This window comes from Patiria miniata, unplaced genomic scaffold (assembly GCF_015706575.1).
Source record: "Patiria miniata isolate m_02_andy unplaced genomic scaffold, ASM1570657v1 HiC_scaffold_4, whole genome shotgun sequence".
Classification (NCBI taxonomy): Eukaryota; Metazoa; Echinodermata; class Asteroidea; order Valvatida; family Asterinidae; genus Patiria; species Patiria miniata.
Window position 1 is genome coordinate 10,061,472 of NW_024037071.1, and position 17,061 is coordinate 10,078,532.

The 17,061-nt window shown below is 43.3% G+C and overlaps 1 protein-coding gene across 1 annotated transcript; it reads left to right on the top strand.

Annotated features, from left to right (window-relative positions):
• The first annotated feature begins 12,186 nt into the window (after positions 1–12,186).
• Positions 12,187–16,062, top strand: LOC119740024 (homeobox protein Hmx-like). Its single transcript, XM_038215216.1, has 2 exons — positions 12,187–13,284; positions 14,881–16,062. The coding sequence occupies exons 1-2, from the start codon at positions 12,786–12,788 to the stop codon at positions 15,378–15,380; spliced, it is 999 nt and encodes a 332-aa protein (XP_038071144.1). The 5' UTR covers positions 12,187–12,785; the 3' UTR covers positions 15,381–16,062.
• The last annotated feature ends 999 nt before the right edge of the window (positions 16,063–17,061 follow it).

The window sequence follows — 17,061 nt, forward strand, 5'->3', positions numbered from 1 at the left end:
GACGGATATTGTGGGCTCACTTTGAATATGGAAGAATAAGAAAGGAAGAACGATGCCTTCTGTATGCCTTGGTAGGAAATTGGAGGCATTTCCTTGTTTTTTTCCCTACAATACATTGATTCAAACAAAGATGTAAAATTCCATGGACCTTTCGTAAGTTGGCTTATGGTTAAAATTGATTGTGATTAACCAGCTTTCTACAAAAATAGTACATTTGATTGTAAATTAATTAACTCTGGAGACGTTTGCGAATACACCGTGTGTATAGTGACAAAAGAAAGAGAAGTCTGATTTGGGAGGAACCGTGAATACACTCTCATAAAGATGGTCGGTGCATTCTGACCGAAACGTCGAGATGATTTTGTTTTTGTCTCGGAACCAATTTTTTTTTTTTTTTAGATGTAATCACTTCACATGGCATCGTGGCAGACTTCTCTCATTATACTCATGGGTGTCGCGAGAGGGGGGGGGGTGGACAAGCCACACACAAAAAAGGAGAAATAAAAAGGAGAAAAAGAGGCGCTAAATCATATTGTTGTTAATTTAATGGGTTGTGGGGGGTCAAAAAAATTAATGTCCCTGCCCACCCTCGAAAAAAATGATCAATGGGAAAAATGCTGGAAAATATAGGGACTTTTTGTGGAAAATGTGCTTTGCCCCCCTCTAGAAAAAATCATGAATTTACACTCAAAACAAAGTGCTCCAAATCACAATTAGTGTTAATTAAAACCATGGGACATTGCAGATCTGTTTTCATGATTTAAAAAAACAAAACGGTCGATTTCCATCCAGTCAAGCCGCAATTTCCACAAGAACACATTGAGCAGTGTCACAGAGAGATCCATTGTGATCGAGTATGTTCCATTTTTTTTCCTGGTCTAAATCCGTTATCACTGTAGTTAGCAATGTGAAATGGAGCTTAATATTTTTTAACAGGTTGGGTCTGAGCACTCCCCATGGACTGTATGAAAAGGTTGGGACTATAATTAGTATAAGCACGCTGTGGTGCCGGCTTGTGTGTCAATCAGCATTACACGGGCCCTATTTAGGAACTGCAAACAGCCTAGTTTAATACCTATTGTCTGTCTAAATGCCAGAACAAAAAGTGTACTACCCGTTGTTGTATAAACCATTATAATATAATTGTTAGCCCTTCCTTTTATTTTCTTCTTTACTTTTTGTAAAAGACAATAAGCTGAAGTGTCAACTTTGACTTCCTTTTTCTTCCAAACTGCAGCCCTCGAACTCGGAGGCAAACAGTGGTGGCGACGCGGTGGCGAAGGGGGGAGTCCACGGGATGACGAGACAGTTTCACCCCGTCACAAAGACAGAGGCAGTGCTGGTACCCCCCGGCTGACCCCGGTCCCCGGCCCCTTGTGTTTACAGTGGTTGACCCGCGCGGGTCGACCCGTGTCATCAGTGACGGGGAAAAACAAGCTCCGGTCTCCTTTAAAGGTTTGTTCTAGCACCTCACTGTTCAGTCTACTAATGGATATCCCTTGATTTAAATTTGAAAGCATTGTTTCCCTCCCAAAATCTATAGTTCAAGACCGATATGTCACATGCTCAGTTCTAGGCATTAGTGACGCATTTGATTGAATACTGCCACCAACGGCAGCTGTGTTATAAGACCACGATCATTAACGCCTTGGTTATGAATCCCCAGTGACTTAGAAGGGCCTTTAACTGTTACCCATAAAGCATCATGCACATTCCTGTGTCGTCGAAACCAGAGAAGAAGATTGACAAGGCAAAAATAAACTCCCAATAATTTATACTTATCCATGAGCCCGTGGCGGTTGAATGCGTTCACTTACCCTAAAACTTGGAATTCCAACATCACCCCCCCCAAAAAAAAGGGGGGAGCCTCTTACGTGACGTTACCAAACACGTTGGAAATGTTTAGAGTTCCTATGCGAGTGCACATGTGATGACAGAGACGTTGGTGAGTGCTTGGTTTCAACCACTTTGTTTCCCTGGCGTCACAGAGGGCGCTATACACATTTTCCGTCGATAAAACACGAGAACCATGGCCGTGTCCAAATTCACTGGCAACTACGATCGGTGAATCGGTGAAGAGTGGACAGGCCCGGATTAAGTGTTTCGTAGGCCCTAGGCACCAGTGTTCCAAAGAATGGAGAAGGAAGGGGAAAGGATGAGGGAATAAGAACAAAGTGGAGAATGTAAATAATAAACACCGCTGCTCAAAACTCCGCGAAGCTAAAATCCGGTTCTGAAACCCATGTCAAAAGATTGTACATTCTGTCATGCCGGCACAAGCTGCCACGCGAAGTCGCTTCACATACGGGGGTTGACAGCTACAGCTGTGCATTTAAAAAATATAAAAATATTAAAAATACCACCATAGGATTTAAAGACCCCCCCCCCCTGCAGTCTGGGACCAGGGAACAGGCCTGAACAAGGTATGCGCAAAGGTACTGAGCATGTACATGCAGTTTTGCGACAATGAAATAAAAACGTTATAGCTGGATTGAATTTGGTATTTTCGAGCAATTTCAAAAATTAATTTCGAACGATTACAGTACAAGCTCTCAATATAACAAATTAATCATTCTTTCAATTGTACTCCGATAGAAAAGAAAGAAAATAAAACAAAAAGTTATGTGGCGATGGCCAAGTCTTCAGGAGTCGGACTTATGACCCTAACTCAATGAGCCCCTTACCGACTTCCATATAGAACTCTTCTGGGACTCGGTACCCGGCCCACCACACCTCCTTCCCTGTCCATCCATGTAACTCGAAAGTCAGGCACCATAAAGGGAGGAAACGAGGTGGCACCCTAAGCCTTGCTGCCGAGTCAGCAAAAGAACCCCGTACCTATACGCAGACGCCAACCTGGACTTCGCAGACAGTCCCAACTTGTGAGTCAGCTTACCGACCGACCGAGCTAACTGCTGTTGGTAAATGAAGACGGGAAATTAATACTCTTAAATGACAGAACCGCGGGCATCGAAAACCAAAAGATGGCACCAAGCGGTTTCGAACCCCTAACCCTGGGTCCGCTGTCAGACAGCTTAACAACTAAGCTATTTCAGTAGGTGCTTTTCTCTTTGCGTTTAAAACATAATGCTTATTTCCGCAGTGGGAGAGTTACTTTGTGTTTCATAGCTGCACGAAAGATGCATCAGCATCGTGCTATACACATGAATGCTGTTGCGTAACTCTTTTCTACAATCATTCCTAAGTACCGAGCAGTTGACTATTCAGAGTCACTACGAGCAATTAACCTCACCAAGCTCGTCCTTATTGTGTCTCATCAATGATTGTTTCGCGTCGCGCGTCTTTCGGCCGGCACTGACACGTTGCTATGATTTAGAGAAATTCTAGCAAGTTTCCCCTCCCTCATTATATTTATATCAAACTACTGACCCGTTTACAAATTTAAGAACTAATTAATCGTGTGATGATCTTTGAAGGGAAAAATAACCTAAAGTCATTAGTTAACCCCCTCCCTTAAAAATTAACAGAATGTAAATTTGAAAGAGGGTACATGGAACTAAAGCTTTAATTTGATCATTTGATGGATGTCTTTTATTCCCGCCCGTGAGAATTGCCGAGAGCATGGCTGAGAATACTAGTGTTTCCCCCGATTTTTTGGAATTGGAGGTATTAATCGGTGTCTGGTTGCATTTATTTAATGACAGTTCGATTGACCGTTACGCGCGCGACCGCCTGGTGTGGAGTAGACTGGTACCCCGCGGCGATACCGCTTGTCGGTCATGCAGACTGTAATCTGCTCGTTAAACATGTTTGTTTTAGGTGCAGCGATCCCCGCACCACAGTCTGCCGGGGACCAACTCGTACAAATCAAATTAACAGCTTGAAGATCTTTGTCAAACAGGTTTTCATCATCGATTAATGTAAGTTCCTTGCTCTATGGTTTATGTATATTCCTAAATGTACAATTAGGGAGACACCTTATCGTTATTTTTTCGATAATAGGGAGACACCGGCTTTTAGGGAGACACATAACTGTCTCCCTAATGGCACAGCCCCCCTTTAGAGGCAACATTTTACTGTCTCGATTAGGTTACATTTGTTGCTCGTGGTCAGACAATTTCAGGATTTAACGTCTTTTCAAGTGCTTCAAACTCAGTGTTTCAAATATTTGGTGTTATTCCACAATCCGGCCATCTTGAATCAAAACTCAACTACCCCTGTATTAAAATTGAAATTCAGATGAGTAAAAAATGAAAATCGGATGCAATGGACGCAAAATATACCTCCATGGTTAAATTAACCTCATTGTGCATCAATTAATAATTCTTTATGTCGGACTTAAAGTCTTTTATAAAATAGTCTGGCATCTTCCCATTCGGGGGATTCACAATGCAGCGCGCCACCAAGAGTTTGCCATGCGGAGTCCATTTTTCAAGTTTACAGTCGACAACACACGGCCCGTATTAATGAGTGTCAGTAAACAAATTGAGCTAATTTGATATAGATTTGGGCATAGCGTTCTGCCACCTTACATATTGATAAAAAGAGAAGAAAAATGCAAAGATATACTCGAATCATACGCTTACGAAAGCTGACCGGAAAAACGAACAATTTCAAATATCCCGCGCTGCGAATTTGTCGCCCATCTTCCACAATGCACTAGGAACAAAAATAACTCTTCCTGGCAAACTTTTGGTGGCGCACTGCATTGTGAATCGCCTGAATTCTTGGCCAAGTTCGCGCAGCAACTATCTGTCAACCACTGGTCGGTTTTGCCTGGTACCCAGGTTATATTTGTGTATCATTCACCCGTCAAAATCGACCAATGGTTGACACTCGCTGCTCGAACTTGGCACAAGGGTGAGCAGTCTAAAACAGCCATCTCGTGAATAAGGCCATGTAAGCAGATTCTCACAACGAATTACATGACTAGTCATTACGAATACCACTACCACTATTACCAGTGCATCACCCTTCATGCTTTGTTTATCACTTGACCTATAATTTGACCTCTGTTACTTAAGAGTTCATTACTGATGGGCGCTCCCATATCTGGACTGGGGCACAGGGTGCAGGCCAGTAAATAGGCCAGAAATTGCCTACGCCGGCCAAATCACGATTTGCATGCCCTAAATTCTCCGATATTAGAGTATTTTGAGGGTCATGAACTTGAGGGTTTGTAAAACCAAAACAAAAAATGGAAGTCGTACAGGGCCAGGGTCTGCGAGCTCGTATTTCTGTTAAATGCGGATGAAACATCCCTAAAATTGCTCCGTTTTGCAATGGAGCGGAGGCCTTTATTTTTCGAAATGGCGATGGGCTACTGGACTACTTTGGATGGATTTTTTTCCCAAAAGGCATTGGTTAACAAGCAAAAAAAATAACAGAAAATGAAAGATGATGAATTAAGATTCAGTTTGATGTGTGTCTCAAACACCTTAGAGAGTTGTGAGTTATTTCAAAATGATTTTTGGAAGTGCGCGTAATGATCACTGAGGTCTATTGCAGTCTATTTACTGGTCTGAATCCTGTAAGTTGTTCCTTTCATCCACTGCTTCCATCCAGTGTAGCGACGGATAGCGCCCTCTCGTGGTTAGCTGTTGTCCATTCTAATTTTCCTCTAGTTGTAGTGTGCCAATGTACTGTACGCTAGAGGAACAAGTACGTGGTATAATACGAGGGCCAGACTTCGTTAGTTTGGTCCACAATAATTCGGTTGAATGTTGAAATTCCAAAACCTTTTGGTTTTTTGCTTTGTTGTGGGAGTATATTTTGTATGGATGTTTTCCGAGCCAGATTGGAAGCAAAATTATAACTTACAGTTTGGCCTGCAGTTTTTGAATACCAGTATTTGAACTTTACCTGCTAATTTTTGATGATGTCCAATGATTTCATTTTAATTGGTGGACCTCGTGCAATTATCTGAATTTTAAAAGCGAGAACCAATTAGTGGATCATGACAATGTCAAAATGGGTTGTAGGGGCCTACTATGGTCCAAAATCGTTTAGTTCCCAATATTCAAATATCAACGGTTCCAACAAAACAAGAACATGGGCGTCAATCGGTGGGGGACCGGGGGACAAGTCCCGTCCCCCCCCCCCCCACTTTTTTCGTCCCCGAATAAAAATTGTAGCCTACTTTAATGATTCTATTGCTCAGAATAGCTGATTCAGTGACTCCAAACTCGAAACTGATGTTTAAAAAATTGGTTTTAGTGGTTAAAAATTGACTCAGATCGCACCACAGAGCGTCTAGAATCTAAAATTCCGCGCTCGCATTAGTGCTCATCAAGGTATGCCCCCCCCCCACTTTTGAGAATCGATTGACGCCCTTGTGCATATTACTTATTAATTTATTGGGACAAATAGTACAGTCCCTCAGCATGTAATTACAAAGCACAGTGATGGGTAGATTCTGACAGTGACCAGGTACAAACCATACCCATACAAGAACACAGCTCCCGCAACCCGATCCGTTCTATGTGGTCTAATAATTTGCCGGGCCCACATCTCGCGGACGGATTCGCCGTTTATTATTTTATCTGGCGCGAAAACAAACTGTCAATCACGCCGTGGACAAGTATTAGGACTGGGGAAATGAAATGGTAATGAATTTTGTGAATGCTTGTGAAAGGACGGGAGTTTATGTTATTGAACGATAACAACAGGGAATGGCTTCGGGGAAAATGGGTTAAAGGGGCAGTCCGAGAACAGCAAAACAAAAATGGTTGCAAAGTTATTTCGATATAAAAACACCATCATTTTGTGTATGCATCAGTACAACGTATTCTTAATCTTCAGTTCATGGGTAACTTTTTAAATCAAAATTCGAAAAGAATCCTGAGGTTTTCGAACCGCTTTCTTGAAGCTTTTGGTTGATGGTTTATCTTTTCCAAACTGGTCCTCTGTCAGTGTCCAAAGTAGGCATACAGTCTATGGCTACGATTTTTCACCATCATGATGTGGCAACAAGTGAATCCGGCTAGCCTATAGCCACAGAAAACCTATTCGGACGTGGCCTAACTATCAAGGTTCTGAAATTAAAACCCCAAATAACGCATTTCACGTTTGGTTCGGGGGAGGAATCGAAATTTCAAGATGACGATGAAACTTCCCGAAACCGAAGCTTGAGTATCTCCACGGGTGAGCTAAAGAACGTGGGAATGTCATAGAGGCTGAAGATATTTTATGGCGGTAGTAAAATTTCCTGCCAAAGTTAGAATCCTGAACTGGGCGGATCCAGCTTTGGCTCAAGGGGTGAGCGGGGGCGGGTTGGAGGGGATAAATGGCCGGGGGTGGGGGTGGGGTAGCAGGCATGTGCTATGCCTTCCTGCATGATTTTCCTATATTTTGCGACCCGGGGGGGGGGTACACCCCTAAACACCCCCCCCCCCCCAGATCAGCGATACTGTTGTCAATTTACTCTTCGTGTTTAATATTGTTTATCGTGCGGCAGTAATGGGTACTACTACATTTATTAATGATGGAACATTAGCAGAGATTATCCTCTTTTGATGCAGTTGCAGTTTCCAGCTGCGGCGACCTATTTTGTTGCTGCACAGTTGCTTAGAGCCTATGTGTCTCCTGTTCTTCAGTTGCTTGGCTGTTTAAGTTACACCAGTCTTCGTCGAAAAGTCTGTTCAATAAGCTGAAAACAATAAACATTATTATTTAGACAGTTCTGTGTTTGCAGTTAAACGAACAGTTCTTTCAAATTGAAAGTATCATGTCTTTGTATCCACACTTGTCACTATTCATTCCCTTCAACTTTAAACAAACACCAGTCAATATTTTTCAATTTCGAAGGTGTGCCTTTAAGGAATTCTCCGTATACTGGATATTTTTGACAATCACTTTCAATAACAGGCAATCAGGCGAGCTGTGCTACTCGTGTTAATCGCGTGATTCCCCATTAGTCATGTCTGTCGATTGCCGTCCGCGACACCCATAATAACTCACCATTCGGGTCTTGTTTCTTTTAGTTGTTTAAACAACTCACTCCGTTTGTTTAATCACTGATTGGAGAAAGAAACGAATTTAAAAGAAGCTGGGTTAAATGGTACGGGAATTTGGACAAGTTGGACTCGTGCATCATGGAGTTGGGGAGAGTCGCCAAATAAACAAGGATTTAATCTTAAACCATCGTTACTATCTGCTTTGTGGAATGGTTGTTCAAACAGAGGGATTCTTTTACAGCGATCTTTTTTTTTCTCGTTGATAAATCTCTTCACATGCCAAATGAATTGATTGCACATATCACATGCCCGACTTGAACTAGTCAGCACAGGGAGGACCTTCCTATAGAGAAACGTGCTCGCAATGATAATAATAATAAATTGCCGTGGTAAGCAATGACTTTTGAAAGGTTTTTTATGTATGTTTTAGAGACTTTTAATATGGTCTCTCCCAGTTGATCAAAAGTGGTTTGGTTTCGTTGGATCAGTAAGTACAGAGTATGCCAAAAAAGTGCAACATTCAGAAAACAAATAATTGAAACTGTTCAATGTTCGTTCTTCAATATATTATATAGCGGCTAATTCTCAATCAACTCCTTTTTACCTCATACCATTTGGGTCCCTAGATCCAGAAATACAAACAATTAAGTGAAAGGGTGTAAATGTTACTTGGGCCTGGCACTCTCTCCCGTGATGTCACCAACTTCAATGCCTATCAATGCATATTAATACTTAACCCAGATTCAGCATGTCCAGGTGAGAGTGGCCCAAGTACGGTACACCCTTTCACTTAATTGATTGTATTTCTGGATCTAGGGACCCCAATAGAATGGAGTAAAAAAGGAGTGGATTGAGAAAAAGTCAGGCTTTAAGGTAATATATATTTTCATTTAAGAAAAAAAAACTTTAAACAATTTGAATTATTTGTTTTCTGAATGTTGCACTTTTTGGCACACTCTGTATTCAGATCTATGTGAACTCGCTGAGATATGACATCAAGGGATTCCTAAAAGGAAACAGTCGTCGGATAGTTCTAACTCCCGGGTCACATTGAACCCGGACTGATCCGGGTCATGTTATAATCTGATACTTTTCCGGGTCAAGATGACACTTTTCCGGGTCAAAATGACACTTTTTCGGGTCAAAATTGACACTTCTCTTGATCATTGTCCGGGTCATTTTGAAGGCGGAAAAAAAGTGTCATTTTGGATCCGGAAAAGTATCAGGTTATCACAATAGCATGACATAGATTCTGGTCAAATACCCAGGATTATTTTTAGTGTAGTGCATTCAATTTGTGGTGAATTTGTGGTTTGAGTTGGTCAGTGTTGCATTTTTCAAGAAAGTCTCCATTTGGATAAGATGTTGTATAGGAGGTCGTGGGTTCGAGTCCCACCCAAGTAACTGCCAATTCAATTCTCGCCATCTGTCTGACAGCACTGAAGTATACAGTGCGTACACTGTACATCGGTGACGGGGCAGCATGAAATATTCCATCTCATCACGAAACATTTGGTTACCATTTCAACTGACATAGGCACTTTGTCACAAACCTGACGGAACGGTGTTTTTCCCCTTCAAAATGTCGTGTTATGTTGGGTTTACTTTGAAGTACAAACAATTTAAGACAATTCTCCATCAGAAATTTATTCGTTGAAACGTCACTCTGTTGTGGCAGGGTCCGAAGTGAACTGTTTGTCCGAAGTTCACGATACAGTAGCACGGGGAACTTCGCGCACACCATGGAACACATTACAGCCTGCAGTTAATTGTAAATCAGCGATTTTCGTCTCTTAACTTTGTAGATTGGTAAGCCTTACATAAGATGATATTCAAGTGACTAACTTTATATTTCAACCGAACCATGTACAAGGGCCAGTTGCACTATATACTCATGTACTCGTGAGTGGGCTTCCGAAGTTTGGGGACACCGCTGGACGAGTGATAGCGCCCTCGCGCGTTGTCCCCTCCCACCACTTATCCAAATAAATCGTTGCCTCCGTGCGAGAGTAAAGCCGCCCACGTCTTGCACTCGGGGCCTGCCGTGGTGATTTGATCCATTATTTGGAAATTCGTCCCCGGCCCGGCTCATCGTTAATTGTTTGTGTGCACGAGGGATGTATACACAAGATTAGTGGACCTCCATCATTATGTTTGTGGATATAAGTCTAATGCGCCCCCTGGGTCAACCCTCAGTGGAAACCTTTTTTTCTCTCTCCACCAAACCTCGTACCCTTCGCCTGCTCCAGGGTGAAAACCGCACCGAGCGGTGACTGGATTCCCTCCCGGCGGGGTACCCGCCGTGGAATAATACTCGCCCGCTATTAGGACCGTTTACCGGAATCAAGAGATAGTTGTCGAGACCAGGGGTGGAAAACCCGTTGAAAAGTAAGCCCAAGTATTTGTTGACATATGGCCCGCCTGCAAATTACTTATCGCAGTGTGCATTCCCTGGGGCCCGCGCGTCAGTCTTAACGCGGACGCAGCGTGACAGCTCGGCTCGTTTTGGGCATCCCGCCAATCACCGGGGTCCTTACGGATGCCTTCGGCGGAGGCTGGGATGAAAGGCAGTCGGCGATTGGTCGGAAGGCCGGACACCGGTCAATCTCGTGTCAAGTTCGTTGTGCTGTGCTGTGGTGGATTGGGGCCGGGGACCAGTCACCCTGTCAAAATAGCCTTGAACGAAGCAGGACCACCCAATCCGTTTTGGCAGCTCCCCTGCTCTGCGTCAAAAAACTCCTTCTCCACTTGTCCTCCCTGACGTCTTCTAAATAAAGACACCCCAAACAAGGATTGAGTGTCAGATAAAGATCCCTGTCGTTTACACGAACATTCCACAATCCCGCACAGTAAACAGCAAAATGGCGTATTTTTCAGTGAAGAATATGGTTATCCTCAGAAAGTAGCGTCCAGAAAGTTTGGGAGATCTCTCTCCCCTCCATGTTCTCGCCTGAAGTTTACGATGCTCCACTCCACTAATTAATTGGGTTATTTATTTGGTTTGGTCGGGGCTAATATATCCCTTCTCACTCATTAACTCCAGTGTAAGTGGTCATTTATCTTCACTTCTACAGTCAGCACCCTGTTTTTCGGGCCGGAATAATAATGTGGGTTTTAACCGCTCTTGTCAAAACAGTCAGTCACAGGGTGCGGTTTGGGGTGAGTCGAGTGACGGCCCCCAAAGTCAGTGACTTTTCACCTGGGCTTGTGAGCCTTCGTTGTGAACAAACAGACAATCTCCAGATTAATCCTTAATAAGTCCAACCAACTCTGTCTTTGTCCACTGTTTTTTGTCTAGTTCCTTGTTTTTCTTGTTTGTTTTCTCTGAGAATGTTTATAGCCTTGCGTGGCTTTGTTCTGGCCATGTGGGGGACCTCCATTAAAACTTTCAAACATCGTCAGCAAGTCCAAGTCAAAAGAGACCATAAACTGAAGGTAATGTGTTCCGAATTTATCACAAATTGTAACGAACGCCCCCCCCCCCCCAAAAAAAAATCCCCAATCTAGCTTTCAGGAGACGGGGGCCGTGATATGAAGGGGAGTGAGAGATGGCGTGTCGACGGGACATGCCCCTATAAATTTTGATATCTAGGATGCTTGCTCCTGCATTCTAAGACAATTGAGAATACATTTAGGAACTTTAGCCTTCCATTTATTACTTTTGGCCCTAATTAAATCGTATCATAAAATTAGTCAGCGGCTGAACGGGGGGGGGGGGGGGTTCAACCCCCAAATCCCCCTCTGGATTTCCCATGGCCCCATCCCGCTGTTAAACCTAGTTCCATGAAGCTAGGCAACGCGTCAAAAGGGATAATAGGCAAAAGGATAATAGGCAAACAAAGTAAAGTGCCACCAAGCGACGAAGTCGTGAAGAAAGGTTCGAATTCGGGTGAGGATAAACAATAAAAAATTAATTATGATCGTCAAAACTATAAATTATGAATCGCTGCATTCAACTGTTTCCCATACTTGGGGAAATATGAGTGACATGCGTGACACCGTGTAGGGAACCAGGGGGTTCGACTTGTCACGGACATCAACTACTCGTTTTGACGGATTGCGACATGACACGCATGCATGACAGGCAGGCCTGTCGCGCCCGCCGTGTAGCTGCTGACCAACAAGGGCCCAACCCCGCGTCCCGGGTTATGTGCACTGGCAAATCAATTAGATTGAATTGCTACCACTTAGGCCGCAATTCAGACAATTGGATAAGGTGGGAGATAATCCGTCACTGAGGTACAGCCCGCGGGGCCAGCCCCCCTTTTTTATTACTCTACACCAATCACTTGAAGTATTGAGGTTTATCTCTCAACATTGCACTGGTTCTCTCGCCTTGTGTGGTTTGGCTGTTTTGTTTTCCTTCCTCGATATCTTCTTGACGGGTGTACAGCTCAATGTGCATTGTTTAACGGAGGGGTAGTTGCTTAACGACTCGTAGCCAATGAGAGGCCCGTGTGAGAGTCTTGCTTAATTGCACCGATCTGCTTGGGCCCCCCTGCGATCGCTAACTTAACTCTCACCAGGCTGTCACTCTCGCTCATAACCAGTCGATTTGCTCAGTGATTAGCTGCTGCGAAGCTTACACTGTGAGTCTCTAATGAGTGATGGTCATTGCGTGAAAACACGGGAATTGTGACAGGCGGGTTTGTTACGCCAAGGAGCCAGAGACTGGTCATCATTATCTTCATGGTTCAGTTTGACTGTGGATTTCGAGGCTAACACATCACCAGCAACATACAGAACTTGTGTACCGCTATCACTTTCGTCTGGAACTTACTGTTGGGACTAAGCGTACAACTATACATCACCGGTGCCGTGAAGTATTGAACCGGGCAACAAAACCGACGAAGCGAGAAGCCACACACCATGGTCGGCTCGGGAGTCTCCCGTGTCAACGGCTCGCTCACTCCCTTCACTATCCTGGACATTCTCGGTGGCCGTGGGCGGAGCAGCAAGAGCAACCGGACCGATGCCGAACCGCCTAAAGAGGAGGTGTCACCGAAGCCGTACCGGCGAGTGTCGGCGGCGACGACAGAGCACTCCGCGGGTTTGAAGATGCGGACTGTCCCCGTGCCTGAAAGGCTTGACTCGCTATACCATCCGTCGGTGGTGGTACGGCACACTGAACAGATATCCCTTGAGCATTTTGCCCATCATCATCATCATCGTCATCTTCATTCTCACCACAATCAAATTCCAAGAGAAGAGTTGGCAGGATGCCGATACACGGACAGGGTGTGCACCGACGAAAAGGAAGGTTTAAAGCGTGACATAATTTCCCCACACCATCGCCGAGAGGTACCTACGGAAAACCCTTCGAGAGGAGAGGAGAATGAGCGACCGGAGTCACGTCTAGTCGATACAGGTATGTACCCCGATACTTCAAGGATTTATTTTAAAAGTTGAAGACATGAAAAGGGAATCTTGAAATTAAAATATAGGAGAAATGGAACTGAATGATGAATCAACACTTGACTTTCCTGTCAACTAATTTACTCACCATAACAGCGGAAATCTTACTTAGACTGTATTCAACAAGGCCTTAAGGGCTTAATAATAGGGACCGTGGCTTTTTGTCACACTACACCATTGATATAATTGATCACCACCTTTTGTTTTGACTGTATAGTATATATGAACCTGGTAATGATGATGCCCCACATCTGATGAAGTAGTTTTCACTTTATAGTTATTAATTTGAAGTGCTACCTTATACTTTTCTTTTGGATTCACGAAAGTTACAATTTTTATATAAATTTAAGCCTCTCTTTTCAATACATCTGCTTCCCGACAAACCTATTTTTCCTTTGAATGGCATTTTTTTTTCAAATATAAAGTTAGATCTACGAGGCTATCAGCAAATTTTTTTTAGTAAACTTTTGAGAATCAAAAATTTCCTTCAACACCATATACGACAATTCTCATGAAAATGTTTCGAATTCATTGATGACCATTTCGGACAAGCAAGTACCAAAAAATCTCCGTGCGCAGTAAATTTCCCTGCTTTTTATTTATACCAAATTAGCCTATATGGAAAAAAACACGATAAGGCCAAGAAAAAAACACCAGGTGATCGTCCGGTTTTTTTTTTTTAAAGGGAGGATGAGGGCCTTTTTATTATTTTTTTTATTTTATAAATAAGCTAAAATAGCCGTATTTAAGTTGCACGATATGTGCCTTAAAAAGGAGGAGGACCTTTTTATTTGAGATTTCTGGGTAGTTGTCTATTAGTTGATGACCACAAAACCTTCTTTAAGTGCTTATTGAACATTAGTAAAGCTATGAGAAGCATCTCAACTTCTGAAACGTCTACTAAACAATGTTATGGCTGAAATTTAACAAAATCCAAAAATCGATGCAGCCTCAAAAACTCGGGCGGGGACGATCAACTGGTATTTTGTTTTGACTTGGCCCAATTATCGTTGAAATACAGAACCAAATCAACAGATGATTTATCATCCTAACATAACATAATTGTGTGTTTATATTCAGTCGTTGTTTTGATTAAAGATGTGTAAAGGCTTTTGTTCAAATGTTCAAAGTAATATTAATAAAGAAGTTTCACGAGTGTGTGCCTGCTATACGCACTATGGTGTAAATATTAATTATAATTATCGAGTCGAGTCATTGACAATTAAATTCTGAATGAATTTACAACAGCTTTCGCCTGTCTAGTCCGGCTGTTTTGCCTCACAGCCCGCTATACATGACATCCCACATCCGATTTTTACTGCCGGAGAACGTGGTTCCGTGCGGTTGGTTGATCGAACTCAGCGCCTCTCCTCGGCCAAGCAAACATACCATGCTATGCCCAGCATCGCCCATCTCGCTCGCTGACGCTGGACCACCAAGAGTTAGAGTTTGTTTAACGGTTAAGAGCGTGCTCACGCTTCCCCAGGAGGTTGTCAGATTTGATTACATCTCGTATTTTTTTCTTTCTTTTTCTCTATTTTATGATCAGATGATCGAGTGATAGCTGAGATGTTGGAGGAAGAAGATGAAAAGTCCCAGCAGTCGCCAGCCTCGGCGACCTCAGCGGCCGGGCAGAAGGAAGGCCGCAAGAAGCGCTCCCGGGCCGCCTTCTCCCACGCCCAGGTCTTCGAGCTGGAGCGGCGCTTCGGCCATCAGCGCTACCTGTCCGGGCCCGAGCGCGCCGATCTGGCCGCCGCCTTGAAACTCACCGAGCAGCAGGTCAAGATCTGGTTCCAGAACCGGCGCTACAAGACCAAGCGGAAGCAGATGGCTGTCGACATGATGTCCCCGCCGCCGGCCAAGAAAGTGGCCGTCAAGGTGCTGTTCAGGGACCCCCACGCCCAGCCCCTGTTCTACCCGGACAGCGGCCTGCCGTTGCCCACCTCTCCCGCCGCTTACCACGGACTTATCGGCCAGTTCGGCTGCCATGCCTACCCTCCAATGTGCCACTCGCACTATCCTTTAAATGGCCTTTTGTTTGGCCAGTAACTTTGCTATTTTGGCCGCTAACATGGCCACTTACCAAAGAACGCCGTAAAATGGATCAAATGGACAGACAGTATAATGAATTGAAAGTTGATGATTCTATTGTATATTATCCAAAATATGAACCAGCATTTGACCATGAAACTGATGCGTAATGATAGAGTAATGCTACGACATTCTTTCGATATATTGCTGGGCTTGAACAGTATTCTATACTATTCCACAAGAGGCTTCTAATTCTTCCCCTTTTTTACATTTTTGGCACATCGACTACGCATTCTTTTTTTTACAGAGACAAAAAAAAACAAATTCCGAAAAAGGTTACAGTTAATGGTCGAGCAATTGTACATTACTTCTCTGACAAGTGAAAAGGATACTCTGTAATTATCACACACTTGAAAACAGATATCATATAATGATATAATTCATTACATTAAGACAGAAAAAGTTCTTGATTAACACTCCATACACCTTTCTGTTTCTGGCAAATTGTTTCTTTCCTTTTTCTTCTCCTGACGGATTTATAAAATTTAAAAACCGACTGTCAAACCGTTTTCGACCAATCGTATTATATTGTCGTGGTAATTAATAGTACTGTAATATTGTACAAACAAATGTTTAAAAATATTGATATATCCTTATTGTCATGTACGAATAAAGTCTGTGAATAGTAGGCATAAAATTGTATATAAACTTTTTTGGAAGTGTATAACAAGTGAAGTGATATTGCCTTGGACAATTTGTCTTTTTTTAGCATGATTGGGTCGTGGTTAATATACGAAGCGATTAGCTGATTCTGTGGCGGCACTCAAGAAAATAAATACTCGCTCACTCGGTCCGTAATTTATCGGCGAGTGGTGTATGTAAGGACCGCCGAAGTGCCGCGTTGCGGCCGTGTGTGCGTGGGGGTTCTGCCCCGTCGTTCGTGACACTACCCAGCCACGGCTCCCAACTTGAACTTGGCACTTAACACTTCTCTCGCGGAATGACGGGGCGTTATTGTTTATTGGGCTGAAGTGCATGTACATCTCCGCCGTGTGGTATTTGCCACACATTATTGATACACATCAGAAAAGTGGGTTTTTTTCTCTGTGTGGTTTATTTAGGGGTGGGAAGGGGAATGCAACGTGACAAGTTCAGGAAGAATCTACTCACGGCATGTCATGTTCTAGTCGTGCTTGCCCACAAAAGTTGACCTTTTCGCGGTTAATTTAAGACACCAGAGAGCAAGTGACAAATTGTCAAACTTTTACGATTTCCAACACTTAACTGTAGACATGAGCAGTAAATTTCGGTACTTTGGTCATCCCCCCCCCATCTTCCGGTTAAATTGCAAATGGGACAGGATCCGACTAAACAGTGACAAAATAACGAATGCCTTCGTCATACTCCACTGCGATAATTTGAGGATGGATAACTTAAGATAGACTTGTTATTGACCCTCGGTGGCTAATCTACAGGGTGAGTCAAAAAACGAAACCCAAATGTCGGGACCACTGTTTTAGTGATGTTCCACATGTAGCTCTTTAAAAATGTAGGAAAGAGAAAGCCCAATTCATAAGCTTTCTTTTAGTACGAGAATCATTCAAATCACTTATGTACTTTTTAAGTTACGGAGTTTTAAACACAACCACCGTTTTAAAGTTCTGTCCACGGATCACAAAAAAAGGGTGCGTTCTTTCAG